The sequence below is a fragment of the Rhinatrema bivittatum genome, chromosome 10 (assembly GCF_901001135.1).
Source record: "Rhinatrema bivittatum chromosome 10, aRhiBiv1.1, whole genome shotgun sequence".
Classification (NCBI taxonomy): domain Eukaryota; kingdom Metazoa; phylum Chordata; class Amphibia; order Gymnophiona; family Rhinatrematidae; genus Rhinatrema; species Rhinatrema bivittatum.
The window spans coordinates 27124064-27145423 of NC_042624.1; the positions used below are offsets into that span (position 1 = coordinate 27124064).

The following is a 21360-nucleotide window of genomic DNA, read 5'->3' on the forward strand; positions in this document are numbered from 1 at the left end:
TTTGTAGTGTTCCCTGATAGGCCTGGCGGAGGTGAATTTTTTAAGTGGTATTTGTAGGTCGAGTTGCGTGTGTTGGTTGATAGTTTTGTAAATGATGTTAATGGTTTTGTACATGATTATATAGTGGATCGGAAGCCAATGGAGGTTTTTGAGAATAGGTGAAATGTGGTCAATTTTCCTGGAATTTGTAAGGACTCTGGCTGCAGAGTTCTGAACCATTTGTAAAGGTTTGGTGTAAGAAGCTGGGAGGCCTAATAGTAATGAGTTGCAATAATCTAGTTTGGAAAAGATTATTGCTTGCAAGATTGTTCTGAAGTCCTGAGTGTGAAACAGCGGTTTTATTCTTTTCAGGATATGTAATTTGTAGAAGCAATCTTTGGTGGTTTGGTTAATGAATGTTTTGAGGTTGAGACGATTGTCTAGGATGGCTCCTAAGTCTCTTACGTGGGTTGTTTGAAGAAGTGTGGGTGGTTTAGGAAGTGTGTTATTGTTTTCCGGTGATATGAGCAGGAATTCTGTTTTCGAAGCATTGAGTACAAGGTTTAGACTGTTGAGGAGAAGTTTAATTTCTAATAGGCAACTGTCCCATTATTCCATTGTTTTTGAGATTGATTCTTTTATAGGGATTACGATCTGTACGTCGTCTGCAAAAAGGAAATGTTTCAGGCTTAATTTTGTAAGTAGTTGGCAGAGTGGTAGCAGGTAGACATTGAAAAGGGTGGGTGAAAGTGATGATCCTTGCGGCACTCCTCTATTAGAAGGGTGGTATTGGGATTCTTTATTATGAATTTTGACTCTGTATCCTCTGTTTTCTAGAAATGTTTTGAACCAGTTTAGTGTGGCACCTGTTAACCAATGTTTGCCAGCTGTTTTAGAAGAAGGGCGTGGTTGACGGTGTCAAAGGCCGCCGAGAAGTCAAGGAGGATTAGTAAATATGCTTGGCCTTTATCAATACCAGAGAGTAGGTAGTCCATGAGTGAAATTAGTAGCGTTTTGGTGCTTGCGGCTTTGCGAAAACCATATTGGTTTGGGGACAGAATACTGTGGTCCTCTAGGTAGTTGGATAGTTGGGTGTTTACCAGTTTTTCCATGATTTTAGCTATAAATGGTAGGTTGGAAATAGGGCGGAAGTTGTTGGGATCACATGCATTTAGATTTGGTTTTTTTAGCAGTGGCTTGATTGAGGCAGTTTTTAGGTCATCTGGGTAGATGCCATGTGATAAGGAGCAGTTTATAATATCTGCTAGGGTTTTTGCTATTGTGTCCGGGATAAGAAGAAGCATTTTGGTAGGGATTTGATCAAATGGGTGTGATGACGGTTTCATTCTTTTTAATACATTTTGTATCTCTGTGATTGTGATGGGTTCAAAGGCATTAAGCTGGATGTCTTTATTTTGGGGAAGATATGTGTTATCTGGAGACGTAGTGTCCAGATAACACGGATGTGGTCAACAAAACATAAGATATGTTTTGTTGACCACATCCGTACCAAAACTTTCTGAGAAAACGCAGTTGCAAACTTATATATTATGTTGCTAATGCTCATTTTTTCCACAGGTATTCACCTGCAGGGCAGTTGTTTCATCTTAGAAAAAGTTCCACGGAAGGAAAATTGGAGATATTGTGGGCCTGATTTTCAAAAGCGTTTACATGCTTAAAACTGGGTTTTACACATGTAAATGCACTTTATCGATGTAAGTGGGCTTTTGAAAATTACTACGGTATATGCCATTGAATTGTCAATAGGTTTTAAATACACTTAACATGGGTAAATGGACTTTTGAAAATTGTTACTGTATTGTATGTTACATTTACATGCGTAACTCCTTTGAAAATTCACCTGGTGGAAATAATTCATAGAAGGAGCCTATGAAAAGAGTATTAGACTAGAAAGAGCTAAAAGTACTGATAGTAAGTCGGTCATTGTTAATAAAGATAGGACAGACAACAGCAGGGAACAATGGGGTCTGCCCCATCAGAGACCTGGACTAAGCAGGACTGAGAATACGCAGAGGGAGGGGGTTCAGTATCTGCTGGATGGCTATAGAGTTCTTGTACCAGGCTCTGCGTGGGATCATAGTGATACTGAAACTGGATAGAGGAGGATGCAGTTATAGAAAACCCCTTCAAACTATGAAAAATGGACTTAGTACTCTAACCCTGAGTGGGCAGGGTTGTTGTCAGAAGTGGAAATGAGAAATCTAAAGATAATAGTTGATTTCCCTTCTACTGTGTGTTTTTTTAAATAAATATTTTATAATTAATTCTCCAAATCATATGAGTAGATTGTTCCCATTTAAAAAAGGAATATTTTAGATAGCATCTGCTACTTAGGAGGTTATTAATAGCCCTTAACTGAATTTATTGTAAAGCCAGAGTTTAAGGGATTTAAGGATAAGAAGTGTGTGTAGATGGAATTATCTAGGATTTCCTAAAGCAAATTGTTGCAAGAAATTTGAAAACTGTAGATTTCACAAGCCATGTTATAAGCATTTATACCTTTGAATATGAACTGGGAATTTAAAATGAATCCTTTGGTTACCTATACATTGCATCCTGTCATATAGTGTGCCATATCTGTGTATGTACATAGGATGGAGAATACGGACATGGGAATAAGAGAGAAGATTTGTCTGTTCCATCAGCAAGATGTTTTCTTGAACATTTGGGAAACTGATTCTCCATTTACTTGTTTGCGTGGTTATAGAAAATCTGCTTAGGGAAGATATTGACAGAAAAAGGAAGCAGAGCAGATCATAAAACTGGATATGGTTTTTCCCAGAGTGTTGATCAATGATATAGATTTTATGCCACTATTCATTGATTATTTTTGTGATTCTATTATGAAGTCATTTTAATGCTATATATTTTTCTTTAATTAAATCTCATTAGATTTTAAGATTGCCTAACTGCATTTTTTAAAATTGAACTTTGTTATCTACGTATCATAAGCAAAATGCACATTGGGATTTAGTGCCACCGATTGGGTTCCCATACTTTGTAAGAAGATGCATAAACTTCCTGTCTTTATAAAAGGTTTCTTGACTTTTCTGTGTACATCCTGTTGGCCTGTGGACCCAGCTTAGAACCTTTACTTAAATCAGGGGACTCTGATCTACATTCAAAGATGGCCTAGCCCAGAAAGCTTGGCATAAATCATACTACTCGGTCTTACCTGACTTAAGGGAAAAAACTAATGCTAATCATTTCAATAGTGCTACCAAGCATATGTAGCACTATACAGCTATACATAAAAGAGAGTCCCTGCAACATGGAGCTTATAGTCTAGTTAAGACGCAGACAGGAAATCTATTTATTATAGTAAATATTAAAAATTGACAGTTATGTTCAGGAAGATCTAGGGTTTAAAATGTAAAAGCAGCCTCAGAGGGGCGGCTCCAAGATGGCGATCTGAAAGGAAAGCTCCTCCGGTCGAGAGATGCTGGTTTTGAAAAATGTCAACTTTAAATTAAATTACAATGCCGTATAAAAGAAAAGCGAAGGTGAGGGTGTTTCCGGCCAAGCTCTGCCCTCCATTACAACAATGTCTGATCCTGGAGTTTGCGATTCCTGCGGTGATACAGGGGATGGTAACCCCCATTGATGGAGTGGTGGGAGGAACTTCGCTGTCACCCAGGGAAATAACTTTGAGCCTCCCTGAACCCCGACAGCTGCTCATAGCTTCCCCTCTGAGATCGACTACAGACACTGGGGGGGAGATGGAGGATCGCCTACTATATATCCCCAGACGGACGGAGCCTGTGGTGGTGACCAAGAGAAGGCCAGGACTTCAACCCCGGAGCAGAGTTTGATTCTACCCCGAGGAGAAGTGGGTTGTACCGGGGAAGGCTTGAAATTGGTGTCAAGCGGAGTGTGCGAACCTGGTGCCGGAGGGGTGAGTATGAACCCGGTTGGGATAATAAGACCAGCAACTGTAACTTTAGAGTCCCTATGGGATCTAATGGTGGGACTTACCAGTAGTTTCCAGGAACAGTCTTTAAGTTTGCAAAGTGTCTCCATGAAATTAGATACTGTGACACAGGACCATCAACGTGTCCTATTAGAGCAATGCACAGCAATTCATTCTTTGGAGGAAGAAGTTAAAAATTTGAAAACTACGACTGCATTGATTACCCGTGAGAGACTGGCTAAAGTTAGAAGAATGGAATTTCTACAGAATTCTATCCGACATCTTAATGGGCGGATATTGAATTTCCCCAAAATAAAAGATGAGCAAATGCTGGTTACCTTAAAAAAAAATATCTGGGGGAAATATTGAAAATCCCCCCAGAAAAAATTCCTCCAATTGAAAAATTGATACATCTACCATTGAAGCAATGCTCTTTAAGAATAAATCCTCCTGGAAATTCTATAGATTTCATCAATTTGACTCAATACCTGGAAGAGTCTCAAGTGGAAATCATGGAGAGAATTACGTTATTGGTGACATTTCAAACTGAACAAGATATGAACAGTGTGACGCGTTCCTGTTTTTCATGGGGGACTGGAGAGGATCTTTCCTGACCTCGCCAGAATAACCCAGATACGCCGGAAGGCATTTCTCGAGTTAAAACCCGAAGCAACAGCTTTGGGTGCAAACTTCCTACTGAAGTACCCATGTCCATGTGTGCTAAAATTTCAAGGAAGCACTGAAATGGTTTTCAATGTTACTCAATTAAGAGATTTTCTGGGAGCTAGGAGGCAAGTCTCAATCAATTAAAAGAGTGGGAAACCTTCAAATCAGCCACTATAATATTAGAAAGGAATAATAAGTGTGTGTGGAAATTAAAATCCTCATTTTCTGATTTCTGCCCCCCACCAGTTTACCTCTATGATACATGGATATGTTAAACAATTATATTGAAAATGTTCTCATTTTTCTTTTTTTATATGAGAATTATTACTTTTAAGAATCAAATTTCTGTTTAACATATCTATATGTTATTTCTTTTATAAGGTATGTTTGCTTTGTTAAATGTGAAAAAGAATAGAGTAAACCGGCGCTAAAAGCAACCTCAAAGGAAAATTTGTAGGCAGGACTTGAATATGACCATAAGAACATGCCATACTGGGTCAGACCAAGGGTCCATCAAGCCCAGCATCCTGTTTCCAACAGTGGCCAATCCAGGCCATAAGAACCTGGCAAGTACCCAAAAACTAAGTCTATCCCATGTTACTGTTGCTTGTAATAGCAGTGGCTATTTTCTAAGTCAACTTAATTAATAGCAGGTAATGGACTTCTCCTCCAAGAACTTACCTAATCCTTTTTTAAAACCCAGTTACACTGACTGCACTAACCACATCCCCTGGCAACAAATTCCAGAGTTTAATTGTGCGTTGAGTGAAAAAGAACTTTCTCCGATTAGTTTTAAATGTGCCCCATGCTAACTTCATGGAGTGCCCCTTAGTCTTTCTACTATCTGAAAGAGTAAATAACCGATTCACATTTACCCGTTCTAGACCTCTCATGATTTTAAACACCTTATCATATCCCCCCTCAGCCGTCTCTTCTCCAAGCTGAAAAGTCCTAACCTCTTTAGTCTTTCCTCATAGGGGAGCTGTTCCATTTCCTTTATCATTTTGGTCGCCCTTCTCTGTACCTTCTCCATCGCAATTATATCTTTTTTGAGATGCAGCGACCAGAATTGTACACTGTATTCAAGGTGCGGTTTGCTTTTTTGACTGCCGCAGCACACTGAACAGACTATTTCAATGTGTTATCCACTATGATGCCTAGATCTCTTTCTTGGGTGGTAGCTCCTAATATGGAACCTAACAATGTGTAACTGTAGCATGAGTTATTTTTCCCTATATGCATCACTTTGCACTTATTGGATGCCCAATTTTCCAGTCTAACAAGGTCTTCCAGCAATTTATCACAATCTGCTTGTGATTTAATTACCATGATGTTCCAGGGATATGGTACAGCAAGGAGGAAAGCACAGTCGGGAGCTGGCGATGGAAGATGAAGGCATAGATAAGAGCAGCTTAATGTTATAATGTAAATCGAAATGATATGTAACATTGCTACATGAATTTGCGGTATATAAAAATGTTAAATAAATAAATGGAGGTCATTAAGAGAGGAGTAGACAGGGAGAGATAAGAGAGGTAATGAAGAGCTGCAGATTAAATGATTTCTTTTCTTCGGTGTTTACTGAAGAGGATGTTGGGGAGGTACCCGTACTGGAGAAGGTTTTCATGGGTAATGATTCAGATGAACTGAACCAAATCACGGTCAACCTAGAAGATGTGGTAGACCTGATTGACAAACCTAAGAGTAGTAAATCATCTGGACCGGATGGTATATACCCCAGAGTTCTGAAGGAACTAAAAAATGAAATTTCAGACCTGTTAATAAAAAATTGTAACCTGTCATTAAAATCATCCATTGTACCTGAAGACTGGAGGATAGCTAATGCAACCCCCATATTTAAAAAGGGCTCCAGGGGTGATCCGGGAAACTACAGACCGGTTAGCCTGACTTCAATGCTAGGAAAAATAGTGGAAAGTGTTCTAAACATCAAAATCACAGAAAATATAGAAAGACATGGTTTAATGGAACAAAGTCAGCATAGCTTTACCCAAGGCAAGTCTTGCCTCACAAATCTGCTTCACATTTTTGAAGAAGTTAATGAACATATGGATAAAGGTGAACCTGTCAAGGTAGTGTACTTGGATTTTCAGAAGGCATTTGACAAAGTTCCTCATGAGAGGCTTCTAGGAAAAATAAAAAGTCATGGGATAGGTGGCGATGTCCTTTCTTGGATTACAAACTGGCTAAAAGACAGGAAACAGAGAGTAGGATTAAATGGACAATTTTATCAGTGGAAGGGTGTGGGCAGTGGAGTGCCTCAGGGATCTGTTTTGGGACCCTTACTTTTCAATATTTTTATAAATGATCTGGAAAGAAATACGACAAGTGAGGTAATCAAATTTGAGGATGATACAAAATTGTTCAGAGTAGTTAAATCACAAGCAGCTTGTGACAAATTGCAGGAAAATCTTGTGAGGCTGGAAAATTGGGCATCAAAATGGCAGATGAAATTTAATGTGGACAAGTGCAAGGTGATGCATATAGGGAAAAGTAACCCATGCTATAGTTACACAATGTTAGGTTCCATATTAGGTGCTACTACCCAAGAAAGAGATCTAGGCGTCATAGTGGATAACACATTGAAATCGTCTGTTCGGTGTGCTGCGGCAGTCAAAAATGCAAACAGAATGTTGGGAATTATTAGAAAGGGAATGGTGAATAAAATGGAAAATGTCATAAATCCTTTCTGTCACTCCATGGTGAGACTGCACCTTGAATACTGTGTACAATTCTGGTCACCGCATCTCAAAAAAGATATAATTGTGATGGAGAAGGTACAGAGAAGGGCGACCCAAAATGATAAGGGGAATGGAACAGCTCCCCTATGCGGAAAGACTAAAGAGGTTAGGACTTTTCAGCTTGGAGAAGAGACGACTGAGGGGGGATATGATAGGGATATTTAAGATCATGAGAGGTCTAGAATGGGTAGATGTGAATCGGTTTTTTACTCTTTCGGATAATAGTAAGACTAGGGGACACTCCATGAAGTTAGCATGTGGCACATTTAAAACTAATCGGAGAAAGTTCTTCTTCACTCAACGCACAATTAAACTCTGGAATTTGTTGCCAGAGGATGTGGTTAGTGCAGATAGTATAGCTGTGTTTAAAAAAGGCTTGGATAAGTTCTTGGCGGAGAAGTCCATTACCTGCTATTAAGTAAGTTGACTTAGATAATAACCACCGCTATTACTAGCAACAGTAACATGGAATAGACTTAGTTTTTGGGTACTTGCCAGGTTCTTATGGCCTGTATTGGCCACTGTTGGAAACAGGATGCTGGGCTTGATGGACCCTTGGTCTGACCCAGTATGGCATGTTCTTATGTTCTTATGCAGAAGGAAGGCACTTGTAGGTGAATAGGAGAAACTTGAACTGTGTGTGTAAGTGGATGGCGAGCCAATGCAATGATTTGAAATAAAAAGTTCATAGTTATAGCATCATTGGAGGAAAATAAATCATACAGCTGAATTTTGAATAGACTGTAGTGGAGAGAGATGATCCAGTGGGAGGTGTAAGGATCAAGTTGTAGAGTCTGAGCAGGAGTGCGTGTATAAGGGTTTTGGTGGTGTATACAGAAAGAAAGGAATGGATTTTGGTGATGTTAGAAAAACATGCACATATACTGGATGCATGATAATGCATGCAGAGCACTGAATTAGCACAAGCTTGAAAATTGTGAGTAGTATCAATTGTCAAGTCTCTAATCTTAGCCACAGTCCATTTCAAATTGATACCCATTTTAATAAAAGCCATTACTTTTCTGTGAGGGTGTTCCACAATGTATTTTAAGTTGAGCAATATAAAACTTAAACAATTAGCCAAACTTTAGAAATGTATATAGGAAGATGATGGGGATCATGGCATGATCAATGGCAGTGCATGATTTGTCCGATTGTTTTGTTTGAGCTCTTCTTCCTGTGTGTTAAGCTACCTTCTTCAGTACAAAATCTGAATGACAATTTTCAAACTGCAGAGTTCACACTCCTGCCCATGGTCTAATGCACTTTTGAAAATCTATAAATCATCAAGAGAGCTGAGATCTTCCCAACGAGGTTTGCGCGACATTCCATCTGTTCGTCTTGCCCGCCTTGCAACTACACATGAGTCTGCTTTCTCTGTAGCTGCTCCAATTTTCTGGAATACGCTTCCCTTTGAGCTTCGGCTAGAAGACTCCTTAAAAATATTCAGAATGTATTTAAAAATTACTTACTGAAATTAGCCTTCCCTTAATGCGTCAAGTAAGACTTCCTGCAATTGTTTGGCTGCAATAGAACAAGTTTTTGTTGATTTACTGTTTGTATTTTGTTTTGTATGTTTTGTGAATGGAACACTTGTAAATCACGTAGACCAATTTGCATTAAGTGATTAATACATTTTAATAAATGAAATGAAAAATGACTGTTCATGCGATTACATCCAGCTCTTGTGCAAATTGTGCATCCAGATTTTGGATGCTTCGTTGGGTGCTTGCTTGGGCCTCCAGGTGGTAGCGGCGTCTATGTTAGCTGTGTGCTTACCTATATACACAATTTGGGCTGTACTGAGGGCGCTCAGATTTGTTTTGGGTGCTCATAAAAAAAAGCACAGGGCTGTGCGCCTAGATTTGGGATGCCTTGGTTTGGGGCGCCTAAATTTTACAGAGCAAATTCAGCTGGACGCAAACCTTTCAGTCTCCTGTTAAGCATACTGACAGACTGATGGTGCCTAAGGCTAAGAAACCTATGCGCCTTTCCCACTGTGCTGCCTGTCATAGTTGGGCATCTCAGCCTGGCGTTCCCTCTAACTTGTGCCAGCACTGCTTAGAGGCTCAGGGAGAATTACCTTTGTCTGATTTTACTGAAGAGAGTCTGGGTAAAGACATGTCAGGAGGGGCACCTGACCTTGGAACGGGGGAAGGTAGCTCAGTGGGCACAGCACAGGTACCTTCTGGTTTTGGCATGGATCCTTCTCCTAGGACATGCAGGATGGTAGTCCTCGCAGATGGGTGACATCATCAGATGGAGCCCGGCACAGAAAACTTCTGTCAAGTTTCTAGAACTTTGACTGGCACACTGAGCATGCCCAGCATGCCACTATCCACGTGTCCACATGGGGTCCCTCTTCATCTCCGTGGTAGTGAAGCTCTGCAGTTAGCTCATCCTTTACAAAATATTTTCCCAGTCATTTTCGACGTTCTTGGCACCTGGTCCCTCTTCTTTGGTCAGTGCTGTCTGGCATGCAGTAGGTATTTATTCCCTTCGTGCGATCGATTCCAGGCGAGTCACCTCTCAGTGACAGACAGCCATTGACCGCTCGCTGGCTATTTTTCATGGCGTTGTCAGGTTTTCACCTATGCCCCCAGTGCCCGCAGACCATATCGATTACTGATCCGCATGAGGTCTGTATCCTCTGCATGGGGGCATCGCACGACGTCCGAGGGTGCCATCTATGTGACCAGATGACCTCCAAAGGCCGTCGTGCCCTGCTGAGTAAGATGAAAAAGCTTTTTGCCAGAAAGTCTGATCCTTAAAATGATTTGCAGTTGCATTAAAATGCAGGGAATCTGAAAACGAGCAAACACAGTGCACAGGGTATAGGCTTACGCAATTCTAGAAGGAAGAACTTAAGCCAGACTGAGCATACCTGAGTGACACAAGCCTGTGTGCAAGGATATAGCAAATGATCTGGATTAAATTGGGGATAACATGGGTAATTATGACAAAAGCATGAAAAATACAAGAAGAAAAATAGTGAAAACAAATAACTGTTCACTTGCTCTGTTTTTCAGATCGTAATCAAAGCACTGTTTTTAATTATTCCATTTTTGAAGACTCAGGTCTTTCAGAAAATAAATAGTTTTAGTTTTTCCATTTATAAGAAGCCTTGGGCATGTCATTGAGTTACTTGAAATTTCATTTGCTAACTTGCTACGAGCCAGAAAGTTTTCCATCTCTTTAGCCTATGTGCAGGTTTGGCGAGTGTTTGAGGCTTGGTGTGAAAATAGAGGCTTTCTTCCTCTCGGTTCAGATCCTGCTTATTTTGGAATTTTTGCAGGATGGTTTGAATAAAGAATTGGTCTTAATTCATTAAAGATACAGGTAGAGGCTCTTGCCTGTTTCAGGGGTCATGTGAATGATGGACTCTTGTTGGCTCATCCAGAAATGACCCATTTCTTGAAAGGAGTGAAACATCTTCATCCTCCCTTGCAATTACCAGTGCCCTTGTGGAGTCTCAATCTGGTTTTGGATTTTTTAGCAGGCCCTATGTTTTGACTGATATGTAACCAGTCTTTGTGGTTACTGACCTTGAAAATGGTGTTTCTTGTGGCGATTTGTTCTGTACTTAGAATATCCAAACTATAGGCCTTGTCTTGCCAGGAGCCATTCCTTCGAGTGACTCCGGGAGCAATACAGCTGCTTACTGTTCCTTCTTTTTGCCAAAACTTATCTCCGATTTTCACTTGAATCAGTCCAGTTCTCTACCATCTCTGGATAGGGAGAAATGTGGAGGAATATCGCCTGTTGTGACCCTTGGATGTTAAGAGACATATCGGGAGGTTTCTAAACAGCTCAGGAAGACGTAGCGCCTGTGATAAATTGCAGGAAGAACTTGTGAGACTGGAAAATTGGGCATCGAAATGGCAGATGAAATTGAATGTGGATAAGTGCAAGGTGATGCAGATAGGGAAAAATAACCCATGCTATAGTTACACAATGTTAGGTTCCATATTAGGTGCTACCACCCAAGAAAAAGATCTAGGCGTCATAGTGGATACACATTGAAATCGTCTGTTCAGTGTGCTGCGGCAGTCAAAAAAGCAAACAGAATGTTGGGAATTATTAGGAAGGGAATGGTGAATAAAATGGAAAAATGTCATAATGCCTCTGTATCGCTCCATGGTGAGACCCCCACCTTGAATACTGTGTACAATTCTGGTCGAAGCATCTCAAAAAAGATATAATTGCGATGGAGAAGGTACAGAGAAGGGCGACCAAAATGATAAGGGGAATGGAACAGCTCCCCTATGAGGAAAGACTAAAGAGATTAGGACTTTTCAGCTTGGAGAAGAGACGGCTGAGGGGGGATATGATAGAAGTGTTTAAAATCATGAGAGGTCTAGAACGGGTAGATGTGAATCTGTTATTTACTCTTTCGGATAGTAGAAAGACTAGGAGACACTCCATGAAATTAGCATGTGGCACATTTAAAACTAGTTGGAGAAAGTTCTTTTTCACTCAACGCACAATTAAACTCTGGAATTTGTTGCCAGAGGATGTGGTTAGTGCAGTTAGTATAGCTGTGTTTAAAAAAGGATTGGATAAGTTCTTGGATGAGAAGTCCATTACCTGCTATTAATTAAGTTGACTTAGAAAATAGCCACTGCTATTACTAGCAACGGTAACATGAAATAGACTTAGTTTTTGGGTACTTGCCAGGTTCTTATGGTCTGGATTGGCCACTGTTGGAAACAGGATGCTGGGCTTGATGGACCCTTGGTCTGACCCAGTATGGCATGTTCTTATGTTCATCCTCCACGGTGGAGGTAAACAGAGCAAGCCGGCTTCAAAGGCTACAGTAGCTCTCTAGATTAAGGAAGTAGTAATGGCCGCATATGTGGATGCTGGGTAGCTGTTACCTAGTCAAGTTAGGGCTCATTCCACTAGGGCTCAGGCAGTGTCATGGGCCAAGGTTAGATTATCTCCCATTGATATTTGCTGAGGTGCAGCGTGGTCCTCCTTATACACATTTTCCAGGTATTATTGTTTGGATGTGCAGGTCTGGGAGGGGGCAGCCTTTGCACGTGTGACTTTGATTGGACCATGGGCAGCCTCCTGCCTTATTCAGGATTAATTTGGGTACATCCCACTGGTTCTGGATTTATCTGTTAGACACCAAGAAATGAAAAATTACTACTTACCTGATAATTTCCTTTTCTTATTTCTTATTTTAACTATTTATTTATTTATTTAACATCTCTTTTATACCGATATCCGTTGGCACATCGTATCGGTTCACATTGAACAAGAAACTTTTGGGCAGTGCCCTTACATATAACAGAAAACATGGTGAACTAAGGGAGATATAAAAAATTTTCGGGGGGAGCCCTTACATCTAACAAGCATCAATGGGACGATGCTATGAAATAGAACTATAACTATATATATAATAGTGCACCGTGCAAAATCATCAGACATAAGACGATCATACCCAGATATCAGAGTAGCATTCATAATGGGGTTTTATGTAATAGGGGGTGAGCTGGAGTAGGCTTGCTGAAAGAGCCAGGTTTTAAGTTTCTTTTTGAAAGTGGGGGTATATGTTTCTATGTGAATATCATGGGGTAGTGAGTTCCATAAGGTGGGACCGGCAAGGGAAAAGGCTCTGTTAATAGTAGAGGAGAGTTTAAAAGGTTTGATAGATTGGGCCTGGAGTGCGCCTTGTAGGGCTGGGCGGGTAGGTCTCTTGGAGGTGCGAGATAAGAGGGGGGGGATTAAGCCAGTTGAGGTTGGAATTTACTAGACTCTTGTGAATGATCGAAAATGTTTTATAAAGAATTCGTGACTGTATAGGGAGCCAGTGCAATTCAATAAGTGTGGGGGTGATGTGATCTCTTTTCTTTGTGTTTGCCAGTATCCGTGCGGCGGCATTTTGTAGGAGTTGAAGTGGCTTCGTATGTGTTGCAGGAATGCCAAGTAAGAGAGCATTACAATAGTCAATCTTGGATAAAATAATAGCTTGTAGGACAGTACAGAAATCATTGAAGTGTAGTAGGGGTCTGAGTTTCTTTATTGTTTGGAGTTTAAAATAGCACTCTTTAATGATGGATTTGATGAATGGTTTAAATGACAGGTGATTATCAATAATAACTCCTAAGTTGCGAGTATGTGATGGGAAATTGTTAGTCGAATAAGCAAGAGGGATAGATAGACAGATGAATACAGCTTCCTGCCCTTGGCTGCTGAATAATTGTGCTATGGTCCTTCTTCGTGGCTACGTGGTCCAGGGGTTAATGGTAATTGTTAATCCAGTCCCTAGACTAGTGCTAATACATTCTTTGTCTGAGCTCAGTGTTTCCTGTTGGCTGAGTACTGGAATGGTTATCTTAATCAAGTTTTTTTAGTTTGTCTGCAGTTCGCTTTTGCAGAGAATATTGGTGGGCTGATATCACTGCAGGGGTATATATATACTGTGATGTCAGCTTTTCTCTGTCTCCATCTGCTGGGAGAAGTGCATAACACATTGGTTCTTGATTCATCTGTCTATCCTAAAGAGAAGGAAATTACCACGTAAGTAGTAATTTCTCATTTGGAGCAACATTTTCCAAGGCATGTAAATGCATTCTTGTAGGGAATTTTTTTTAAGTCTTTTGGTCAGGCTGCCACTATACTTTATTTTTTTATTTATTTAAATTCTTTTCTATACCATCGCTAAGTTATATACCATCGCAACGGTTTACATGTAGGCACATAAATTAATGTAGGTGGATACGTACTATAGTACATTCTAACAGGTGCCACAAAAGGTTCAGTTACAATAAATCGTTAAAGACAATCAATTGTTTAGTGAAGTAAATCATGACCAAGTGTACCTGTAAGGTACGGTTCACGGGTGAAAATCATATTTATAGTGTTTACAATTATGTTTAATTACTTAACTTTTCGTTTTACTTCTCTGTCCTTGATCCTTTCAGAAGACTTTCACAGCGCTTTTATTCTTACCGCTGGTTTATTTATAAGAAGATGAGATGCTTGGAATATCTTCCTTAACAAAGAAAAAAGTAAGATGGGAATAATTCCATCCCTCCTTTCTATTCCTCAGGAAGAGGATAATTTGTACACCTTGAACCTGTAGGATGTGTACTTTTGTAGTGGTCTTGGCAAATGAAGAAAGGACCAACCTCAGGTTCACCTTGGGAACCAGAGAATTCTAATTCTGAGGCCTAATTCTTGACTCGCTCTCTGTCCCAAGAGCATTAACAGATTGTTTGCTGCTGCAGCTCTGATCTTTATAGTATCAATAGTATTTGGACTGAGTATTTGGTTTTCTCTCTATGGCTCTGAGGAGAAGTTGGTCCTGTCTGGCCCAAAGCATTTTGTAATTATAACTGCACTTTTCAGTTTAGAAGCAATATTTCAGATTCCCAAACTTGTGACCTGAAATGTGTTGCCCGTTAGTCTTACAGACAGTGGTAATGATAGACATGTTATATAAGGTTACCTGACAGCTTGAAATTTTGGGAATTGTCTCTGAATTCAGAGGCTTGCCCTCAGATGTGTTTTTGATTTGGCAAGTAGCCATCAGGAATCTTCCACCCTTACTTCCAGGTCAGATGTAATCATTCTGTGCTGGGACTAGGTATCCTCTGCTTCTCTGCAACATTCAGGAACGATATGGCCAACTACTGCCTGCTTGGCTCCAGCTGGCTCCTCCATGTAACCTCCTCACCTCTGATCTGAAGTGACTCCGGCATGGCCTCCGGCAGCATCCTGTTCCAAGGACCTGGGATAGAACTTCCTGTAAACTTGGATGGCCTTTATAGGCCCCCTAGCTGGGACTTCCTGTGGCATTGGCTGATAGTGTCACTTCCTCCTGGGGTATATAAGGAACTCTCTTGTAACTAAAAAGCACAAAGGAAGGCGATCTATAAAAGCCGTCAGGATGAACAAAAGGATAGATGCCAATAGTCTTATATAATTCCTTTATTGAAGTGGAGACACAAGGGTAGCCCGACTCTGGCCGAGTTTCGCCATCTGAAAACGGCTGCCTCAGGGGCTTACATATATTCTCTTGAGTTCCCAGTTTAAGTTCGAACAAATTGTATATAGAGGATCATATAAACCACTATATGATCCACAACAGTATTGAATCTTTTCAACGCATTCACGAAAGAATCTCCACTTGGGCGGTCAAACATGTTTGAAAAGATTCAATACTGTTGTGGATCATATAGTGGTTTATATGATCCTCTATATACAATTTGTTCGAACTTAAACTGGGAGCTCAAGAGAATATATGTAAGCCCCTGAGGCAGCCGTTTTCAGACGGCGAAACTCGGCCAGAGTCGGGCTACCCTTGTGTCTCCACTTCAATAAAGGAATTATATAAGACTATTGGCATCTATCCTTTTGTTCATCCTTACTCTCTTGTAACTAGCCAGCGCCTTGGCAACAGGTCTCCTGAGTAGTTTGCTTCTCAGTGTGTAGAGCTATTTTGTGACCTTGCCTTGTGCTTCCTGTTCCTGCTCTTGAGCTGGAGCTGGAGCTCTTGGCTTGTCTGGTGTCTACCCCTTCCCCTGACTTTTGTCTTCTTGTGTATTCTGCCTCTTTTTGTTTTCCTACCTATCCTGCTTCATCAGACTAACTTCTTGGACCTGACCTCAGCTTTGACCCTGACCCTGGTTTGTCTCTCGGATTCTGCCATCTGCTGCCAACTCTGACCTTGCTTTGTTCTCTGGACTTCTTATTTGCCACCTGCCTCGACCTTTTCTTGGACCTGGACATTCTCCCTTGCCTTGTCCCTGGAACCTGCCTTAGTCCTGCTGTCCATCTGCACCAAGGGCTGAACCTGTGGGAATGATGATTGGTATAGGTGAAGCTCCTGCTAGTCCCATCTATACCCTTCTGCATGTGGTTTGTTGTGAGCTGCATAGGTTCGCCCGTGCGGCTGAGTCAATCCCAGCACCGCACAGGGGTCCATAACTGTAACACTGCCACAGCACTGGTGTTGGCTCAAATCATCTTGCTGCTGAATGAGCCAAAGCAGGTTATTTCAGATACTGCCTGAAAAAGTCCTCTCCAAAGGCCACCTCCCCCAACTCCCTCAGGCCTCCTTGACTGATGTTGTTCTGTCAACCACTCTCCCCCGCCACCTCAATCTTTGCATCCATCTCTCAGGCCATTCTCTGTCTGCTGGATGGGAGAAGTGTGTCACTTTAGAAATATGCCTACTTTCTTCTACTGTTGTGCTGTTAATATTGTATGAATTGCATGGTTCTCATAAGTTTCACAAAATATTGCAAGATCTATGTGTTTCATTCTTCATTAATGTCACTGTACTTGAAAACCATAAGTATGTTTTAGAAGTGTTATTCTCCCCCCCCTCTGGTGAATGGAGAGAGATTCAAGGATCGAGGTGGAATGGGAGAGGGAGGACAGAGAATAAGGAGAATAGAGATGAGTTGGATAGGGGATTAGAACAGAGGAAAGCCAGAATCAAGATTGCAAGGATATCAGAGAGAATGTGGAGGAGAGTAGGGATTGATCTGTCTGGGGTAGGATGAAGGCAGAGATTGAATTGGCTGTGGATGGTGAAGGAGAAAAACAAAGATCAAGTGTGGCAGGTATGGACAGAGATTGGAGAAGGGCAGGGATATTGAGCTATTTAGAGTAGGATGAAGGAGAGCTGTCCAGAGTGATGAGGAGGTATTGCGACCGTCTGTGCCAGATGTCTACACTCCGCCCTCCTTACCTCTGTGGCGACTCCCTCCAGGTCTGAAGGACGGCTGGCTGCCACGGCATCTCCCTGCCATCTCTCTCCGGCGTCCCCGGGCCGGCTTGACGCTGCAGATCCACCATGTTGCCTGAAGCCTAGGGCGCGCGCTCCAAGTGAAGTACCAGCAAGGGCGCGAACCTCAGGGGCGTTCCCCTGAGATGACGTCATCCGCTTCCGATATTGAAAGGTCTCTGATATCGCTACCAGTTGAGTTAGCAAGGGCTAAGGTTCAGATTGGGTTCCCTGCCTAAGCTACTGTGCCTCCTCGGACTTACCAGAGGTACCCGCTCCTCGGGGGCGTCGCTCTCTCTCTTTGCCTTTCAGGTTACAGACAGGAATCGGTACTCGCTCCTCGAGGGCCCTCGTTCCTAACTATCTGTGGATTCTCTTCTGCTTGGAAGTCATCATTATCTACAACATTGTGAGTTACCATCGCTCTCTCAAAGCTTTCCCTGGAACCAGGTACTCGCTCCTTGAGGGCCTATCCTTTCCAGCTCCTGAGCTCCCTGAGACCAATTTGTGAGTGTTGTCATCTAGTTCTGTTCATGAACTCTGCATACCCTGCCTACTCACTGTCTACAGTTTCTCAACAGCTCAGCCATCCAGGGATTGCTGTTACAGTATCTGAGGGACTTCAGCCCTGCCGGGCACTTCAGCTCACTACTGCCACCTCTGGTGATTTCAAGACCTGTTTAATAAAAGAACTAGTGTATGTCTGTCTCCATACTCTAAGCCTAGCCGGTGGTCCCCGAGGGCGTGGTCATCTGCCACCGGCCCAAGGATCCACTTACTACTATCTTCAGCAGTCTATAACAACAGATTGCTAAGTCCACCTATGGAATACATCAGATTGACACTCCTATCTGATTGCTCCTCCCACCAGCATAGCGGATTATGGCAGGAGGACAGCTAAAATCACCGTAATGGGTCAGGGAGGAGAGTAGGGTTCAAGCCTGACCAAAAATAAAGGATGAGGATAGAAGAAGAGAATCAGAGATAGAGAGGTGAAGGAATAGAGAGGGATGGAAGGTGAGATGGAAGCTGGGAAAGAAACGGAAGAAAGAGGGAAATGAGAAAAGAGTTAGAGAAATGGGGATGGCAAGAATATGAGAAAAGGAAAGGAAATATAGAGAAGAAGAAAGAAATGGTAAATATGGAGAACAAGAGAGAGACAGAAATAGGGAAAGAAGATAACCTGTGGAAAGAGGAATAGGAAGGGATGGTAAAGAATAGCATTTGAGGGGGAGGGGGGGGGGCTCAGGAAAGAGACCTGGTTGAGCAAGGGAAGAAAAGCTAAGATATCTAGAGAACAGGGAAGGAAGCAGTGGCAGGAGAAGGGAGGTGGTAGGCTGAGATGAAGTAGAGAGAAGCAGTAATTGTTATGCTTCGACTCCTGAGGAAGGGAGGAGTTAGCAATCTGTAATGAATCTGCTCCTGTGGAAGGAGGAGTTAGCAATCTGATATGCTCAGCTCCTGTAGAGAGAGTAGTAAACAATCTGTTAGGGTTTAGACTGCGGAGTAGCAATCTGTTATGAATCTGTTGCTGAAGACTCCTGATGGAGAAGGAGTAGCAATCTGTTACCAGTGGAGTGCTTGGAGAGGGCACTCAGCTGTAGAGGAATGTAGATAGGTGGATCCTTGGGCCGATGGCAGATGACCGCACCCCCAGGAGGATATCTTGAGAGGGACCACCGGCTAGGCTTGAGTACGGAGACAGTCACAGATAATTCTTTTATTAGACAGGTTAGTAGAACCACCAGAGGTGGTAGTAGTGAGCTGATGTGCCCGGCAGGGCTGAAGTCCCTCAGGTACTGGGACAGCGATCCCAGGGTTGCTGAGCTGTAGAGAAACTATAGATAGTGAGTAGACAGGGTAAGCTGTGTTCGTAGCCAGAACTGGATGACAAACTCACATAAGGTCTTAAGGAAGTGTAGTAGCTGGAAAGGGTTAGGCCCTCGAGGAGCGAGTACCTGGTTCCAGGGAAATCTCTGCGAGAGCCATGGTAACTCACAAATGTCTGTATCTGTGATAGCTTCCAGGCAGTAGAGAATCTTCAGAGTATTCAGGAACATGAGCCCTCAAGGAGCGAGTACCGGTTCCTATCTGCAATCTGAAATAGTAACTCACACATGTCTGTATCTGCGATAGCTTCCAGGCAGTAGAGAATCTTCAGAGTGTTTAGGAACATGGGTCCTCGAAGAGCGAGTACCGGTTCCTATCTGCAATCTGAAATAAAGAAAAGAGAGCGAGGCCCCCGAGGAGCGGGTACCCCTGGTAAGTCTGAGGAGGCAGAGTAGCTTGGAGGAATCGTAAATGGATCTGTATCCGTATCTTCTCCACTCCTTGCTAACTCAATTCGATAATGAATACTGAGACCTTTTATATTGTAAGCGGATGATGTCATCTCAGGGGGACACCCCCCGAGGTTCGTGCCCTTGCTGGTACATCAATCGGAGTGCGAGCATGCGCCCTATGTCATCAGGAACATAGCGCACCTGCAGCGTTGAGCCGGTCCAGAGACGCCGGAGGGAGACGGCATGGAGACACCGCGGCAGCCAGCCATCCATCAGGCCCGGAGGGAGTCGCCACAGAGGTAAAGAGGGCGGAGTGAGGGCGTCGAGCAGCGATGGATGCAACAGTAATGATTAAAGAATTAGATGGATAGATGTGAGAAGAGGATGTGGAGAGCTAAATTGTGGTGGGAAGAGGTGGAATGAGAAGATTGAGGACTGGAGGGAGATAGGCAGATGGAGGAACAGAAGGAGAGAGAGTAAGTTGAAGGCTGGGGGGAAGGGAGGTGTCAGTCAGAGAGGGAAAAAGGAATCTAATGGACTGAGATCAAGTAAGAGTTTCAGAGATGGGAATGGGATGGAGAAATAATGAAGGGATGAGAAAGAAAAAAGATGAGAAATATGGGGAAAGATGGAGAGAAATGAAGTGGTGGTGATGGGAGAGAAGACTCTATGGAGAAAAGTTACATGAAAGTTTTCCAAGAGACAAATGGATAGAGATGGGAGAAACACAGAATGAAAGGTAGTGGAAAAGAGACCCTAGAATGGAGTCAGGAGAAGAGAAAATTAGAGAAGAGATTGCTGAAAGTACAAAGAGAAAAAGGATAGAAAAGGTAGAAGAAATATTTTATTTTTAGGTTAGATATTAAATTGAGACTTTGAGAAGTTTTAAGTTACTGGAAGGGCAATTTTTAAAGCCATTTACCTGGGTAAATTGCCCTCAGTCCATAAGAAGTACGCTCTGGCTTTTACCACAAGCGGAAGTTTAGCGAGGAGGTGTTTGCAGGTGCACGTTAGGCTGGGGGGAAGAGAAGAGCACCCACAGATGGCAGGCACAGAGAACATGGGATCTTTTAGCTCCTGTGCTTTGTACCAGCTGATTAAGAGTAGATTGTCTTTGAAAACTAGCTACAAATTGCATGCAGTAAAAGTACCCTCAAACTGTGCAGTAAATGTGGGTTAAGAACATAAGAACATGCCAGACTGGGTCAGACCAAGGGTCCATCAAGCCCAGCATCCTGTTTCCAACAGTGGCCAATCCAGGCCATAAGAACCTGGCAAGTACCCAAAAACTAAGTCTATTCCATGTTACCATTGCTAATGGCAGTGGCTATTCTCTAAGTGAACTTAATAGCAGGTAATGGACTTCTCCTCCAAGAACTTATCCAATCCTTTTTTTAAACACCGCTATACTAACAGCACTAACCACATTCTCTGGCAACAAATCCCAGAGTTTAATTGTGCGTTGTACCCAAATACTAAGAAGATCATGGGTTATTTGACCGTTGCCACCTATTTGTACATTTTAAAATTGGTACTGTATTATGGAGGATTTTAGCGCTGGGCTGCATGGCTTATTTAAGGTGCACTGTGTCCTTCCATGTTTCTATTTGCTAGCAAGTCTAAACGGATGTGGAGGAGCAAGTTTTTTTATTAGTTTGGGTAATTGGAAGACCGTTTTCACTGTGCTGCTCTTCTCTTCTTCCTCCTCCAGAGGAGTCTGGCAGCAGAGGCACTCACTGTCCCTGTAGCAGCCACTCTCCTGCGCCATGCGGTTGCCACTGCAGAAAGGAAGCCCACCTAGAAGGAGATAGCAGTGGAGGGACTTGGAGCATGCGTTAACTGCTGTTGGGCTGTAAGATTTTTACTGCTCCAGCTGAAGGTGGAAAGAGTAAGGATGGAAAGGTTTGAGATGAAAGAGCACTGGAGCATGCCATAGAAGAGGCATGAGGGAAGGCTGAACTGGGATGGGGAAAGGTTCACAAGTGAGGAATGAAGGTT

General features: G+C 42.4%; 1 protein-coding gene across 9 annotated transcripts in view; it reads left to right on the forward strand.

The window, feature by feature from the left end:
• Positions 1-21360, forward strand: part of DNM3 (dynamin 3) — a 694116-nt gene that overhangs the window by 273914 nt on the left and 398842 nt on the right. For 2 of the 9 annotated variants that reach the window (XM_029617608.1, XM_029617609.1), the window contains one exon: positions 2594-2893. The exons of the other annotated variants lie outside the window; for them this stretch is intronic. In XM_029617608.1, coding sequence (XP_029473468.1) covers positions 2594-2677 — 84 coding nt within the window. In that variant the 3' untranslated portion in view covers positions 2678-2893. Of the gene's footprint in view, positions 1-2593; positions 2894-21360 lie in introns of those variants that run through there. 9 annotated transcript variants of the gene reach the window in all.